The 16,483-nt window shown below is 45.5% G+C and overlaps 1 protein-coding gene across 1 annotated transcript in view; it reads left to right on the top strand.

The window, feature by feature from the left end:
• Window positions 1-5,142: 5,142 nt before the first annotated feature.
• GABRA4 (gamma-aminobutyric acid type A receptor subunit alpha4) overlaps window positions 5,143-16,483 on the top strand; it is a 60,143-nt gene continuing 48,802 nt past the window's right edge. The window contains exons 1-2 of the mRNA XM_060279140.1: window positions 5,143-5,234; window positions 5,459-5,577. Coding sequence (XP_060135123.1) covers window positions 5,152-5,234; window positions 5,459-5,577 — 202 coding nt within the window. The 5' untranslated portion in view covers window positions 5,143-5,151. The remainder of the gene's footprint in view (window positions 5,235-5,458; window positions 5,578-16,483) is intronic.

Raw genomic sequence — 16,483 nt, 5'->3', positions numbered from 1 at the left:
GGGAGAAAACCTGGGTAATTACCAACTGTTGTGCATGACAATGATACCAGGGAAGATCCTAGAACAGATCATTCAACAGTAAGTTGGAAGGTACCCCCAAGGTTCATCTAGTCCAACCCCCTGTAATGCAGGAATCTCAACTAAAGCATCCATAACAGATGGCCATCCAACCTCTGCTTTAAAACCTCAAATGAAGGGGAGTCCACAACCTCCCGAGGGAGTCCATTCCAATGTTGAACAGCTCTTACTGTCAGAAAGTTCCTCCTGATGTTTAGTCAGAATCTCCTTTCTTGTAATTTGAAGCCATTGGTTTGTCTTCTACCCTCCAGAGCAGGAGAAAACAATCTTGTTCCCTCTTCCATGTGACAGCCCTTCAGATATTTGCAGATGGCTATCATATATTCTCACAGTCTTTTCCAGGCATAGCAACCACAAGGCCAGTAGCAAGTTCTTCTAACATCATCAATCAGGACACCTCCATACAATATTTAGTGCTGAATTAATCTAGCACCACTTTAAGGAGAGTTCACTGCTTCCTCCCATTATACAGTCTATGGGTGAATTTGTGCATTACAAAGGCATTAGGAGCATTTCAAAGGCATTAAGAGCAGTCACTGTTGCAGCACTTGCCTTACGGGAATCCTTTCCTCCTGACCTTAGATAAGCACCAACTGTGTTAAACTTCCTTCAGAGTTTTCTGTTTCCATGGCCTTTCTCTGAAATGTGACCCAAGCAACATGCAACATTGTTCAATGTGATTTTATTTTATTCTGAATTTCATGTGGCATATTGCATTCTTCCGTTGTATGCGGCTCTGAATTTTTAAATCTGTGTAATTAACTAACTAAAATTATGGTTTTTATTTAATTGCACCTTGTGAAGTGCACATGTGTTTGATGAATGTACTGCTGCATTTTTCTCTATATGACAGAATCCAGTATAACAATGTTATATGCCCTTTGGTTGTATCTGAGTTTATTTCCAGTAGACCTCGGTACACATTTTTATTTTTATTTTTTTGTATTGATGGGGAAATCTTTGGCTATGATATCTATCACTGGAAAACAGTCACACCGGTTTATTGTTTTGGGTACAGAAAGGATGGTACAAGAAGAGGAAGTCAAAATTAGACATTTTATGAACAGGTGGGGCTTTCCTGTTAGCTGGAGGTGCAGTATGTCAATATCTGAAACAGATACACAAGGATGCAGGCCACTGCTTTCTCTAATTCCTGAATGGTGTAAGTGTGTGTGTGCATGACACACACACAGAGAGAGAGGATCAGGGAAAGCTATAGGCAAGAGAACAGAACCGAGTCATCTGGACTGCAGCAGAGCAGAGCAGAGCACCCCCTTTGCTTTTGTGATGAGAGAAGGATTGTGGCTTGTTGAGAAGGTCTCTCTCCCAGCTCATCGGACCAAATGATCAAATAACTCACAGCATTTCCAGACTGCCACTCTTCCCCTATTCAATCACATACTGGCAGGTTGCACAAGAAAGTTGATTTGGAACTCTTGCGTAACAAAACCCACCCGCCTTTTTCTCTTTTTTTTGCAATAAGGAAAGTGATGGCGAAATGCACTGGGGAGCATGAGATGATAACATTTGCTCGAGGCAACATTGTCTAACCTCCCTGCAGACAAATCAGAATGAATGGTTGATTCAACAGCCATTCCTGTCACCCTTGATGCAAGCAGAGCAAGATGACTGCTCAATAAAAGGTTGCTTCCTTTGCCTGTCTAAAACTTACAACATTCAGTTTCACTGGATGGTCCCAGGTTCTAGTATTATGAGAGAAGCAAAAAAGCTCTCCTTGTCAACTTCTCCATACCATCCATGTATAAATTTATACACTGCTATTTGTTCCCTTCCCTAAACTAATAAGCCCCAAATATTGTAGCTTCAGACTTTTCCACACAGGGAAGTTTTTCCAGCCCCTCGGTCATTTTAGTTGCCCATTTCCCGAACTTTTCCAAGCTCTACCATAACATTTTAATGTGCAGCAGTGGCCCCAGAGTGAACTGCTAATCATTTCTGTTGCCACCCATTACTCTTTCCACACCCCTCTTCACTGGAGCAGAAACAGGCAGGCCAGATTTGGTCTTAGGTCCTCCAGTTGCTGATCCCCAGACTAATGTGCATCCAGGACTATAAGACTATAAATCTCTTTTCCCTGTTTTGAATAATACTGATACACTTCCATATAGCAGTAACAGAATTCACACAGAATACTGTATGCAATGAGATCAAATCTAGATGGGACCTAGCTGAATTTCCTTTGAAGGAGGAGGAGGAGGAGGAGGAGGAGGAGGAAAGAAAAAAGAAAGAAAGAAAGAAAGAAAGAAAGAAAGAAAGATGCAACCAGAGCAAATAAACCTGCAATCTTCTCAAACTCAACCAGGCCTTTGTTTTAAAGAGTTGCTTATCTAGATGGAAGCCCTTCGAATGAACAATAAAGTGAAGTAAATTTTAAGTACAGCATCACAGAGTCTCTCTCTGTGTTCTTTATCCAAAGGACTCAGGAGGGCACCTTTAGAGGAACAAGATCTGAAGTGCAGTCTGAAAGAATTCAAGGGTACAACAGTACTGAAGATAATCAGATTCCATTTCAAAGGCAAAAAAGAAAAGAAAAAAAGTAATGAGACACTCATGTGAACTGGTTGGTGATGCAGGGATAAATGAATCATTTAAGCTGTAGTTCTCTACAGACCTACCTGGAAGGTTAGCCTTACTCGGCTCGGTGGAGCTTACTTCTGAGTCGACATGCACAGGATTGTACTATTCAAGTTCTACCTCTCTACTCCTGTATTGAAATAACGGGTGGCCTGCTGTGGGTTTGGCTGGTTCAAACTGTTTGCATGAAGCACATTTCCCAGAAGAAATCCAGCAAGCTCTGAAATATTTCTAAAATGGATCTGGGAAAGTGTCACCTAATCCCTTGGTGCTGGTGTGATGGAAATTATTTGGGTCACCAAAACCAGGGCTTGATTGTGCCGTTCTAAAGGCACTTATCTCATCTGACTACCACCCTCTCTGAAGCTGACATCTCTCTGTTGAGTGGCCAGGGATAATTAGCCGGATTATATGCATTTGGTAGGGAGAGCACTGTTTCATTGCAGTACACTGGGAGGGGTCGTCTTTCTCTAGCCCCCTCCTCTTTAATTTTGTGCCAGGATCTCTGTAGGAAGAAATTGCCTTGTCACCCAGCCTCTCCTATCAAAGGAGCGCACATGTGTTCAACCCAGCTCTTTATTCTCCCCTGGTTTCATTGTCTTTTTTTGTCCCGCCCTCCCTCCCTCCCTCCAAAAGACAATCAAGACAAATGAAGACTTCATCACCATGATCACGGCCAGGACATCTGGGAAGGAATGGGAGAGAGACAGAGACATGCACAGCAGAATAGCTAGAGAGAAACTGTGACAGCAAGTCTGCGTCATTCTGGGATGTGGGGTTTCGAAGCAGAAGTGAAAGTGGTAGCCTTGCCCGTAGGCAATGAGGCTGGATAATGACAGGAAGAGGAGGGTGAAGGTCCCTGGGGGCCATTGTGATGGAGGAAAGGGAAGACAAAAAGAGGCAGTTGATAGGTGTGTGTGTGTGTGTGTGTGTGTGGTTTGAGAATGGGGGTCCTTGCTGGAATTTGCAAAATGACTTTTCTTCCCAATTGCTATGTGTGTGCTCTCTTCTCTCCCATAGGAAAAAAAATGCTCTTGAGGGATACTACTGGCAGTTTTTAATCCACATTAAGGAAGGAAAGATTAGTAGTGCTGTTGCTGATCAGCTTGCGTTTTCTAAGGAGTCTGAAGCCTGTCCAAAGCGTGTGGCTTGGAAGTCTTTCCTACTGATCCCAGATGTGTAAAAGTTGGTCATTTTGTATCCATTGCTTGTGAAGGGAAGATGCTAAGCATATGCTGAAAGCCACTCTTTTCTGGGCGTTTCTTATGTTTCAGGACACATGACGGCCACGGGAATAGACTTAATAAGGAGATTCATGTTTAAGCCTAAATGGGATCTCTGGAAAGTCTTCAGTTGCAAAGAAGAGAAGCTTTAATTAAACCAGTTTGCAAAGGGAGTCCTTCGGACTTGATGGTAGCGTAGCTCACAGGCAGAGCACAATGCGAAAGGTCCCCGGTTCGATCCCAGACATCTCCAGTCAGGGTTGAGAGAGAGAGACTCATTGTCTGACATCCTGCCGCCTGTTGGCAATACTGAGGCAGAAGAACGAATAGTCTCCTCGCTATAAGCCATCTCCTTATGTCCCCAAGTGGGAGGGCATAGCACTTGGAAGAAAAGGCGCTCTGTACACACTCCGAGGTGCAGGATCATCAATATGTCATTACCATCGCTTAACATTTCCAGAGAATAAGGAGCCCCGGGCTGAAAAGAGGTTCTGGGGCGGGCCTCTTGACGGAGTAGCTGTTCGACTTGCCGCCGCCCCAACTCTCGCTAGAGAGAGAAAAGTACAGCATACACCCACAAGAGGGGCCCTGAAATCATGTTGCAAAAATAATAAAATAATAAAAATCCTCCTGGGGCGGAGTAGCGGGGCGGAGTCAGCCAGGAGAAGGAAGAAGAAGAAGAAGAAGAGGTGGGGTTTGGAAGCCTGTTGCCCCCTGGAGTGGAGGGATAGGGACTTGAGAGCGGTGGCAACTTGTGCGCGCGTCCTGCGTCTGAGCGCGCCAGGCGTTTGGCAACCGGAGAAACCGACGCGATGTAGGATTGGGGCGGCGGGGGTTTGGCTCAGGGGATCGGGGCCCCAGCCCAGCCCAGCCCAGGCTCGCCCGCTCACCTCCTCCTCTGCTTTTGTGGATTGGCGTATGCCAGGCTCCCTCGCTCGCTCTCCAAGGCGAGCAGCAGGCACAGCGGGCGTGTGGCTGGGAAGAGCGGGTGCGCCGGTGGTGGTGGTGGTGGGTTCGCTTCCCTCCTCTCCACTCCACCCCGCTCCTCTTCTCTCTCTCTCTCTCTCTCTCTCTCTCTCTCTCTCTCTCTCTCTCTCTCTCTCTCTCTCTCTCTCTCTCTCTCTCTCTCTCTCTCTCTCCACCCCCACCCCGCCCGCCCGCCTCTCCTCCTTTCGCGGCTGTGTGATCTCTTCTCTGGACAAGGCGTTTAGTGACGGGGGAACGTGCTACCAGGCTTAAAGTATGGCAAGCAAAGATGGTTTCTGCCAAGGAGCCAGCGATCGCGATGCCTTGGGGTCTGTCTGTCACCTTCCTACACTTCCTGTGCCTGACGACCTGGTGAGTAGCAGGGCAGCATTCCCCCCCCACCCCTCCGTCCAATTCCCTGGCACCCCTTACCTGATGCCCCGGATTTTGGAAGGGGAGAGAGAGGAAGAAGGTGAGTTGGCGAGGGCTAAATCAGAGCTACCACCTCTCTCTCTCTCTCTCCCACTCTCCTCTCCTTTCTTCTTGCCTCTTTCCCACTAAAATGCTTTTGTGTTTCCACCCCCACTCCCTTGTAGCCTCACCGTGCTCCCGGGACAGCTCAAAAAGGAGGAGAAATTATGGCCGGAGAATTTCACGCGCATCCTGGACCGTCTCCTGGATGGTTATGACAACAGGCTGCGTCCTGGATTTGGGGGTATGGTTACTGTGTACGGTCCCTGCTGTCTGTGCTGAGTCTGCCTGTGTGTCTTGTCTGTGGGGGAGATTCGCCTAGGTATGCTTCTGTGCCTTTCCGAACCAAAACAAAAACAAAGTAATGATGATGGTTGATTTTTCTCTTGTTGTGTGCCTTCCACAAATCGTGTTGAACCCATTTCCCTCCTCCAGCTCTGCTATACTGTATCTGATCACTTGGATGGGGAAGGGGGAGGGGAAGGGGAAGAAAAGGGAGGGAGCGTCTTCTGATTCTTGACATCCCCCCCCCTCTACAAAAAAAAGAGAGAGAAGAAGACAGAACCACATTCCAGATTGTGGCACCCAAAGCTGCTCCTTCGATGCTCAGAAACGCCACAGCCACCCACTGGTTCTAGCACAACTGCTCAGACCAGTTTCCTGGGTCCTGTTTTGGATTTCGGTGGCAGCTTGTCAATCAAAATTCCCCTACATGCTTAACATGAGTAGGAAGTTTTGTCTCCTCCTCCTCCGAGTTCACATCCTTGGTGATCCAGCAGTGGCAAGGCGGCGCTGGGGAACATTCCTCCCTGCCAGTTTTGGCTACCTCCTCTCCCCTGCCCCTCTCTGATTCCGCCACATTAAGCAGAGAAAAACAGGGATTTAGCAGCTGGGCCCCCATTCCCCCCCCTCCCAACCTCATCTGCAGATTGTGTACATGGTGGTAGGAGAGAAGTTGAGAGTTGGTTGCCTGGATCCTGCCACTTTGGGGGCAGCAATCGCTTGGCATTCTGTCAAAGGAGAGCAAATGCAGCTGTGGCTTCTCGATTAAAAACACACCCGCACACTCTGGCAGTGAGGCTATGGGAGGTTTTTGTTTTTTAAAGAAATCTTGCACCTGCATCTGATGATCTTGGCAGCAACGTTCACATTTAAAGCCCCATCCTTTGCAGGCGATAGCAGCAGAAAGTGGAACGCCCCCTTCTTCAACTCGCATTTATGCCCCCCAACCCCAATACATGGGGACCTCCACATTTTGTAGCAGCCTCTCATCTTGGCTTTGCTTAATTGCTGCCCTCGCTGTGTTCATTATACTTGTTCATTTTTCTGGTTTAGCAGGTTGGGGGGCTGAACTTTGAGTCAACCCATGGCCAGATTTGTGGGTGGAGGTATGGGTTGTATTTGTGACCTAGGAGGTGCAAAAAGTCCCACAGGATCAAGCAACACTCCGCCTCCCCCTTTGCTTCCATGACAAAGTGTTGAGGGCTGGCTGCAGCTCTTCCTTCTTGCTGGAAACGGGCATGTGTCAAAATGTAGGATGAGGCAATGGAGTTATTTCTGAGGCTACTATGCAACCAGCACTGAGCAAAGACTTTGCTGAGGCTTGTTCTGCGAAAACATTGTGCTTCTTTCTTTAAGTGCTTAGTTTAGACATGTGATACACCTACGCTGGCATCTATGCCGGTAATTTCCAGATATGCTGTTACCCAGTGCAGTCCTAATGGGAAGCAACTTGGCACTATCAGCTCCTGCTGATTTTAGACATCTTTTCAGTAGAGTTTGGCTGCTCTGAGTGAGGTCTGTTGAAGAACATGAAGCGTAGATGAACCTAACCTTATGAAAACATCACACTCACTCAGCAACACAACGATGGTTTTCTAGTCTCTTTTAGACATTTCTCTCCAGTGTGCATGCACAGATATTGCCTGACCCCAAATCATATAGAGGTTTTGCATGTGTTTTTGTGAGATGATAGTTTTTACTTTATCCTCTTTGGTTAGCGTAAGGTTCTGAAAACTTTTGAGCTCCAAGAGAAAACTTTATCAAGAAGATTAACAGCAGCAAATTTTCTCTAGCTCAGCTTCAGAGAACCATGGCTCAATTTAGTCATAAAGAGAGCTTTTGGATTTGTGGCTCTCGAACAGCAGCTCCCCATGTCACATGGCAAAGTCCTTTTGAAAATGAGGGAGATTATAAAAGTGGTTTGGGATATGGCATGCAGGACTACTAGTCTGAGATATTTGCTGCCTGAATCCAAGGACAATAAGATGACCAGAATGGTAAAAAGGTAAAGGTTAAAGGGACCCTGACCATTAGGTCCAGTTGTGACCGACTCTGGGGTTGCAGCGCTCATCTCGTGTTATTGGCCGAGGGAGCTAGGTTGGCAGGAGCTGGGACTGAGCAATGGGAGCTCACCCCGTTGCGGGGATTCGAACCCCCGGCCTTCTGATCGGCAAACCCTAGGCTCTATGGTTTAACCCACAGCGCTACCCGCGTCCCAGACCAGACTCGTAGCTGGATCTTATTTCCAGCACTGGCGATGGGGCATTATGCTTCCATAGAGAGCAGCAGACTAGCTTAGGGAGTGCAGGCTGGGCCAGGGAGCAAACACATCTCTGCCCCCCCCCAGCACCTTGCTGCCACTCCCTGGCTCTCATGATTGGATACCTGAGGAAGCTGCCCCACACTATCCAATGGTAGGGCCAGTCCTGATGGCATAGGAGACTACAATTCAAAGGGATGGGGAGGAATCAAAAATTATACTGGACCCAACTGCTTAGGCACAGTATGAACTTATGCATGTTGCTCAAAACTAAGTCTCGCTATAATCAGTGGGGGCTGCTGTCAAGTAAGTGAGTTTAAGACTGCAACCCTAAAACAGTTCTTTTGCCTATAGGTGGAACAAAATCAGACAACTGCGTGTAACGTTTAGAATATTTTCTCTCATCTCAGCTATTTAATTGCTTCAAACATGCATGTTTGCTTATTGAATAGCATACGTGGCGCTTAAAGAGTTTAAGGTCTTTGAGTTATATAATACTACTACTACTAATAATATATTATTTATACCCCGCCCATCTGGTTGGGTTTCCCCAGCCACTCTGGGCGGCTTACAACAGAAAAATGAAATAAAATAATCTATTAAACATTAAAAGCCTCCCTAAACATATGATGTTCTACTGACCCAAGAACTAAAATGAATTGCTTCCTGCTAGTCTGTCCCCCGGCCATGTATCTCAAAAATGTTTAGAAGGCTAAAAATGGTGTACACACAGAGTTAAGTCCAGTCACGCCAGAAGCGGTTTAGTCATGCTGGTCACATGACCTGGAAAGCTGTCTGAGGACAAACGCCAGCTCCCTTGGCCTGAAAGCGGAGATGAGCGCTGCACCCCAAAGTCAAATTCAACTGGACTTAACCATCCAGGGCTCCTTTACACACACCCACACACCCTCAAAGTTATAAGCTTTTTGTCTCTAAAGTGAAGCAAACATTTGCATTAATAAGCAACTAGAGTCCCTACATGACTGAGAATCAGCTACTGAAGTGTTGAATGAACAGATGTATCAGCTTGTGGCACCACAATGATGTGTCCCACAAACCATAGTTGGCCCGCTAAAATGCACGATCTCATCTATTTTACATCTTGTGCAGATTTCATAGTCAGCTGAGAAAGAGGCTGTTGATCTTTCTGGAATAAATGCCAATTTTAGGGTCCCGTAAATGATTATATGTTACTTTATCTATCTGAGGTTACATAAAGTCATATAATTGAGAGGTACCCTCAGGGGCCATTTGATGGTTGGAGAGTCAGTGGTTCAGATAAATAGGAGTATTGCTACACAGGATTCACACTGAGATGAGTCTAGATTGGGGTGGGATTCCTGTGACAAAAAGATTGCCTGTCTGCCTAATTTCAAAGTAGGGCAGCCATCATCAACAACATCAAGAAAAAGAGCAAATGCATAACATAAAAATAAAGGACATAGATTCACATATAATTTTCATGGGCTGATATATATGCACAGAGCCCATTTTAGAAATAATTGCTATAATTTAAATACATCTCACCAGAATGGGGAAAACTGTGACCAGGTGTCTTGTTTACTTGCTCATCTTCTCTCCTAATGATAACTGCTGATGGACAAGTTCAAGGCTTCTGCCTTCACTTAAATATATATTTAAATTGGGTCACACTGGGCAGCAGGGGTGCCATCTTGAATAAAATATTGGGGGTAAGGCCTACCTCACATAATCGATCACAGGACGCGATGCATGCACACCAATTGAATGGCAATGTCCATTAAGTTTGGGGTCCACCCCGCCCACCTCAAATGTTTTATTGGATGGGGGGGGGGCAAAGGGACCTTGGTCCCTAGGAGTTGTCTCCTATGCATAGGAGGGTGCTTCCATATAGAGGCCTGCCACATGGGCGTTCTCTGTCAAAATCCCTCTGCAAGCAACCTGTTCAAACCTCTGGGAAGAGTGATCTCTTCCTCACCAGTGACCTGCTAGGCATGGGGTAGAGGAGGGCTGGCAGAAAGAGAGAAAAGTGGATGGCAGAGAGAGAGAGAGGGAGAGAGAGAAGGGGTGGTTTGATCCATTTTTCAGTTCCCAACCCTACTCACTGCTGGCTTTGACCCCACCCACAGTTGGCTTGCAGCTCCTGTAAGATGGTGACCCTTGAAAGGAGAAAAGGTTGCCCACCCCAGTCCAACATGGTGCAGATAGTGGATATTTGGGCTGCTTCAACAATTACAGTTATAGGCGTACACCTTAAGAAGAAATGTGTGTAAATGATACAAGCATGTGTTTGGGAACACTTTGTCTCATACAGGTATGCCCGCTTGAGAGGTAAAAGGGTATGTTTGGTGGCAAGCCCGGGTTATAACTCCATCCCTGTACTTTGTAGGCTTGGTAGGCCCCACTCCAAGGGGCTTACAACCTCAAAAGAGACCCAAGCCGAACAGCAGAGACAGAGGAAGGAAATTTAGGTAGGGTAAACATGAGAGTAAAGGTAAAGGTAAAGGGACCCCTGACCATTAGGTCCAGTCGTGACCGACTTTGGGGTTGCGGCGCTCATCTCGCATTATTGGCCAAGGGAGCCGGCATAAAGCTTCCAGGTCATGTGGCCAGCATGACAAAGCCGCTTCTCACAAACCAGAGCAGCGCACAGAAACACCGTTTACCTTCCCACCTATTTATCTACATGCACTTTGACATGCTTTCAAACTGCTAGGTTGGCAGGAGCTGGGACCGAGCAACGGGAGCTCACCCCATCGCGGGGATTCGAACCGCCAACCTTCTGATTGGCAAGCCCTAGGCTCAGTGGTTTAACCCACAGTGCCACCCACGTCCCAAACAGGAGAAGTATGTGCAATTATTTCAAGTGCATGTACTTATTTTAGGTACATGTGACTTACAATGCAATGCTAGACATGCCTTCTTGATAGTCGGTCCCACTAAGCCTTATTGCTGGACGGGTGTGCATAGAACTGCAGTCTCAGATACAGTACTGTAGTAGGGTATTGTGAATAGGGGTTTGTTCCAAAGGCTTTGCAGAAAAAGAAGAGTTCTGAGGAGGGATCTGGAGGAAGTTAAGGTAGTTGGCCTCATAGGTGTAATTCTAGAGGTGGATTCTAGGCAGCATGGGAGAAAAGACAGAGGAGTTTTGGGGAGCATTTGGACAGCTAAGGGTGGTGAAGCTGGGTAAGTGAAGGTTTGTTGGGATACAAGCGCAGAGAGATGAGGACTCTAAAGGTAAGAACAAGACACTTGTGCAAAATCTCATTACCAACAGGAAGCCAATGCAATAATTTAAGGATGGGCTTTATATGGTCTGAGTGATGAGGAAGGTGGAAAGTTTTGATAGCAGAATGATGGATGGACATAATGAACTAAGATGACACAGTGGAAGACCACTTCAGGTGTGGAATGGGGCAGCTGTTTCTTGTTGAATGAAGATCCAGCAGCAGACCTGGGGTTGCTGCCATGTAAATGAATGAAGCAACCCTGTAAACTAGGAATGTTGGAGAACTACCATGCCTAAGATAGGGTTTACTTTATGTTCACCTTTGGAATGGAAGGTAAATTCAATGAAAGCCCTAGAAAGAAAACCTTTGAAATCCAAGTTGGGTGTTGGACCATTTTTGTTGCTTCTTTGTCCAAGCTCAAAACAGTGAACAGTTTTTAAAGCTCCTAAGAAGCAGATTGAATAACAGACTCTGATTTGAGGAGAAAGTATTGTCCTGTATTGTCCATTTTTGTATAGTAAAGGCCAGGGCCGTCTTAAGCATATCTGGCGCCCTGGTGCCGTGGTGTGAAGATCCCTCCGGCGCCCCCCTGTTTCCCAGCGCCTGCCGCGCGGTGCCCCCTGGTGCCCTGGCGCCCTGCGCCACCCAGCCTTGCCATAGGGCCGGCCCTGGTAAAGGCACCTTTCTGCTGAATTAGAAAGAACTCATATTATGATTTAATTGTGATTGTATGGCAGTGTACAAAGGTTTGTTTCTTTGACATAACTCAGAGTAGCAGCAGCTGATTAATCATTAAAATATTCTTTTTCTTCTTTGTTGTTGTTGTTTTTTGCTTTTTTGCTGACAAACTTTTATGCCAAAAGTGTTTCACTTTTTCCTTTTTTTTTTTTGGAAAGCATGTAATTCACCAATGAACACATAGTAAACAAATGTCAGAGACCATGGCAAGATTCAATGAGAAGAGAACATTTAATGTTAAAGTTGTGTTCCAGGTTGACAAGCAATGGAATATTTAATGTGGCTGCTGAATTATGTTCTCCAGTACATTTAGCTCTGGTTAAATTCTGTACAGATTTCACAGAAGCTGGGTTGACATTGCCAGATTCTGTGAAAGTACCTGTGTGGCAGTTGTTATTATTCATAAAATCACAGAATCATAGAATTGTAGAGCTGGAAGGGTCCCTAAGGGTCATTTAGTCCAACTGCCTGCAATGCAGAAATCTCAGCTAAAGCATCCATGACAGATGGCCATCCAACCTCTGTTCAGAAGCCTCTTCTTAAACCCTCTTTTTAGTTTCATTTCATTTCATTTCATAGAATCATAGAGTTGGAACAGACCACAAGGGCCATCTAGTCCAACCCCCTGCCAAGCAGGAAACACCATCAAAGCATTCCTGACAGATGACTGTCAAGCCTCTGCTTAAACACCTCCAAAGAGGTCTCCTTGGCACCACACTCCTTGGCAACAAATTCCACCGTCAAACAGCTCTTACTGTCAGGAGGTTCTTCCTAATGTTTAGGTGGAATCTTCTTTCTTGTAGCTTGAATCCATTGCTCTGTGTCCGCTTCTCTGGAGCAGCAGAAAACAACCTTTCCTCCTCTATATGGCATCCTTTTATATATTTGAACATGGCTATCATATCACCCTTAACCTTCTCTTCTCTGGGCTAAACATACCCAGCTCCATAAGCCGTTCCTCATAAGGCATTGTTTCCAGGCCTTGGACCATTTTGGTTGCTCTCCTCTGGACACGTTCCAGCTTGTCAGTATCCTTCTTGAACTGTGGTGCCCAGAACTGGACACAGTACTCCAGGTGAGGTCTGACCAGAGCAGAATACAGTGGTACTATTACTTCCCTTGATCTAGATGCTATACTCCTATTGATGCAGCCCAGAATTGCATTGTCTTTTTTCATTTTAACTTTCTTTTATTTAGTGTTAGGGGACGGGTAGTAGCTCTTGTTGGGGACACATTGTGCTCCTTCTGGGGGAGTTTGTCCACCTTTGGTCCGTACCCTGCACTTAGCTTTCACCTGTGACTCCTAGAAGCTGTAAGCACACCCAATATCAAAGAGCAGACTTATCTGCAAGGGCTTAAGACCTATATGTGGTTTTTTTAAAGAAAAGAAAAGGTGAAAGCACTTTCTTGAGGGGTCTGGGAGAGACTACCAATGAGGCAACTTTTCCACTCCCCATCTCTCTCTCTCTCTCTCTCTCTCTCTCTCTCTCTCTCTCTCTCTCTCTCTCCATTGGACTCCAACATTTTACCTCTATCATACTTTTGCCTGTGTCCATTTAGCTTAGTTTCAATCTCTCCATCCCAACCCCTATTAAAATCGCACTGGCATGAAACATGTAGAGGCTGAAACATAATGGGTCGACTTCTGCTGTTAGACACCTTGGGTAGGATCCGGCCAAATTTTAAGTCACTTGGCTTTCCTGCTGAAATTAACGGGCCTTATATGTGTTAGCATGGCTGGGCTGTGCCCCTTGCGAATTATAAATAAAACCCAACCAGTTTATTATAACAAATCGGCATGTAACATTCTTCTTTCTAGGTTAGAGCAGAATGAAGTGTAAGTGTCTGCTGAAGCCTGGATGTTTTCCAACCTCCCCCCTCCCTCCCCCAGACAAACATTTCCTTATCAGTAATTTTGTCATATAGTTTTCCTGGAAAGTGGAGATACTGTTGGCTTTCTGCTGATCTCCTAAAGATGGCATGTACCCAGATTCAAAGAAACCTGAAACTGTCTTGGCTTCAGTAGAGATTTCATCAATTGCACCATTGCCTCTTAAAATTAGTCCCAGTCAGTACACTTCTTAGCATTTGTAGGGTAAAAGGCTGAAAAATGAGTAGGAAGTGCTACCAGCTTGCTCATCTAGAGAAGGGGATGTGTACCACCCTGCTTTTTAAAAGTGGGTGTATGAATGGTTCTAACAGCCACCAGCCCAACCCCGAGGCACTGTTAGTTCTAGCCACCCCTGGTTATCCACCCTCTGCTTCTTCTCGGAGTTCATACCCAAAAGAGGTATTTTTTACTGGGAAACAGAGAGAGACAAAGGCATTAAAAGACAGTCAATACAGAAAAGAAACCAAATGATAAAAAACACCCTAACTTCTCTTTCGGCTCTTCATTGATAGTAATTTGCTGGGCTGGAACTTATAACTTTGGAAGTACTGTATGAATGTCCATTCAATTACAACAGGATTGGAACCATGATAGGTATTCTCCTCTCCAATCCTCTCTCCACCCCCCCTCTTCCTCTATGTTTTAGAGGTGAATTTTACTTGATCAGTCAGACCAATGGGTTGGGCTTTGTGTGCCCAGCCACATACCCATCACCCCAGGAGCCAAGGCCAGGAAAGACAAGACACAATGCAGTAGTTATGGGATTAAAATTAGGCCACAACGTTATTAAATTTCAGGTGTAGGAAACCTTGGCTTAGGCATTGGGCGGGTATCCCTCTCAGCCCCCAATTGGGGACTGAGGATGGGCAGGGGCAAGGCAGGAAATATGGGGGAGACTGCAAAACTGATGTTTATGAGCTGCCCCCCCACTCCTCCAGTTCTGGGAGTGTGACCATACACTGAGCACTCATGGCCAGTGACTCCCTGTGAAAGCCCCTCTAACGGGGCCCTACTAAAATCACTGTGCGAGGGGTGCGTAACCACGCTACCCCTCCATTCCGCTGATGGACTAAAGAATGCCACACAAGGCCCAAAACCACAAAAGTTGTGACAATTGCTATGGGGAAGGCAAAACCTGCAGAATCTGGGAAACAGCAACCATTGTGCGACTGTCGCAATGCCCATGGACCTGAAAAGGAAAAGGTTAACCTGCAACAACCTTAAAACAGTTAGAGTTAGGGTACGGTGGGTGATGCTCTGCACCAATGGTGGGAGCCTCCTTATCTGGCCCCAGCTCCCCTGGCCACCACCGATTGGCTAATTCAAACCAGGGCCAGGTGACAACCCTACAGCCTTTGTTGCCATCCCAGGGGATGGAGCAACAGCCAGCCAGCCAAGGTGTGTCTCCAGGAGCCTGGGGAGCCTGCGGCGGGTCGCAAACGCTGTCTCCCTCGATGGGCAAGGTGGTGAGCACTCATTACTGTTACTTGCAGTGACCAACCAGCGTGGAAGTTAACTTTGAAGCTGGACCTTCCTTCTCTATTGTTAAAAGGGAAATGAAGCAGGAAAAGAGTCATTGTCTCTCAGGACATAGAGATTCCTTAAGATCACCAATTAACTGGGCATTTATTCATCTGGCAGGAAGTGTATTGTGATGGAATGAGCAATGAGTGTAAGACAGCTCTCGAACCACTCTTTATTTGATTTTTTTGGAGTAGGTGACTCACCCATGTGATCCTAACAAGCACTTTGGATCAGCTGTTAATTTATAGCTAGATAGGATCTCAAAATGTAACTAAGTTGTGTTTTCTCTTCTGCACTGTTACCTGAAATATTTTTGTAATGTTGATGGATAGTAGTGATTGGGATTTTCATGCTGTAGTGCAATTACAGTTCTACTATAGCTGGCTACCTATTTGGACATCTGGAGGGCTTTTATCATAAATTCAATCTTGGATGGAAGTACTGCTTCATATTGTATTATCAATGTGAGCTTGCAGTGTTTATTGGCACCGTGTATTTTTCTTTCCTTTTTTTTGTTGTTGTTTAGTCGTTTAGTCGTGTCCGACTCTTCGTGACCCCATGGACCATAGCACGCCAGGCACTCCTGTCTTGCACTGCCTCCCGCAGTTTGGTCAAATTCATGTTCGTAGCTTCGGGAACTTTTTTAATATCATGTTTTCTTGGTCTTTTCTTTCTTTCTTTTGTTCAATTTGTTTTAACCCAGTTCTACTATAGTTGGTGTAGGTGGGGGAATGAACCCACCAAGAGTTCTGAATCTGTGATTTTCAGGATACCAAGGAGGGATTTAGGCTTGTGTTTAAAGCTATACTTAAGGAAAAAAACTACTGGATAACTAGCCAGAATATAAGCTGATGCAGGCCATATGATAAAGATAAATCCACGTGACTCCTGTAAAATGTTGTCAATCATAGCTCCTGATCTCAGTAAGAAAGGAATTCAATTTGCTGTAGGTCTCTTTCAGAAACACACATAATTTCTGGCTTCTCCTTCAACTGTATATGTTACAAATGTGAAACAAATGCCAGTCACTGAGCATGACTAGTTTGGTAATTTAAAGGGGGGGAATTGAGACTTGATGTCAAATATTAAAAAACAACTATGTTTCATATTTAATTATCAATATTTGATAGCCTATATTTTGTAATTGCATACCAGTTGCTATTTTATGTTTGTAATCTGAAAGCTGCTGTTCCTTAATAGTCATTAATTTATCATGTAATAGTAATTCTTTAAAATCAGCATTGGT

The sequence above is a fragment of the Zootoca vivipara genome, chromosome 9, assembly GCF_963506605.1.
Source record: "Zootoca vivipara chromosome 9, rZooViv1.1, whole genome shotgun sequence".
Lineage (NCBI taxonomy): Eukaryota > Metazoa > Chordata > Lepidosauria > Squamata > Lacertidae > Zootoca > Zootoca vivipara.
The sequence above is the reverse complement of the archived record's forward strand: the minus strand, read 5'-3'. Positions and strand labels throughout refer to the sequence as shown.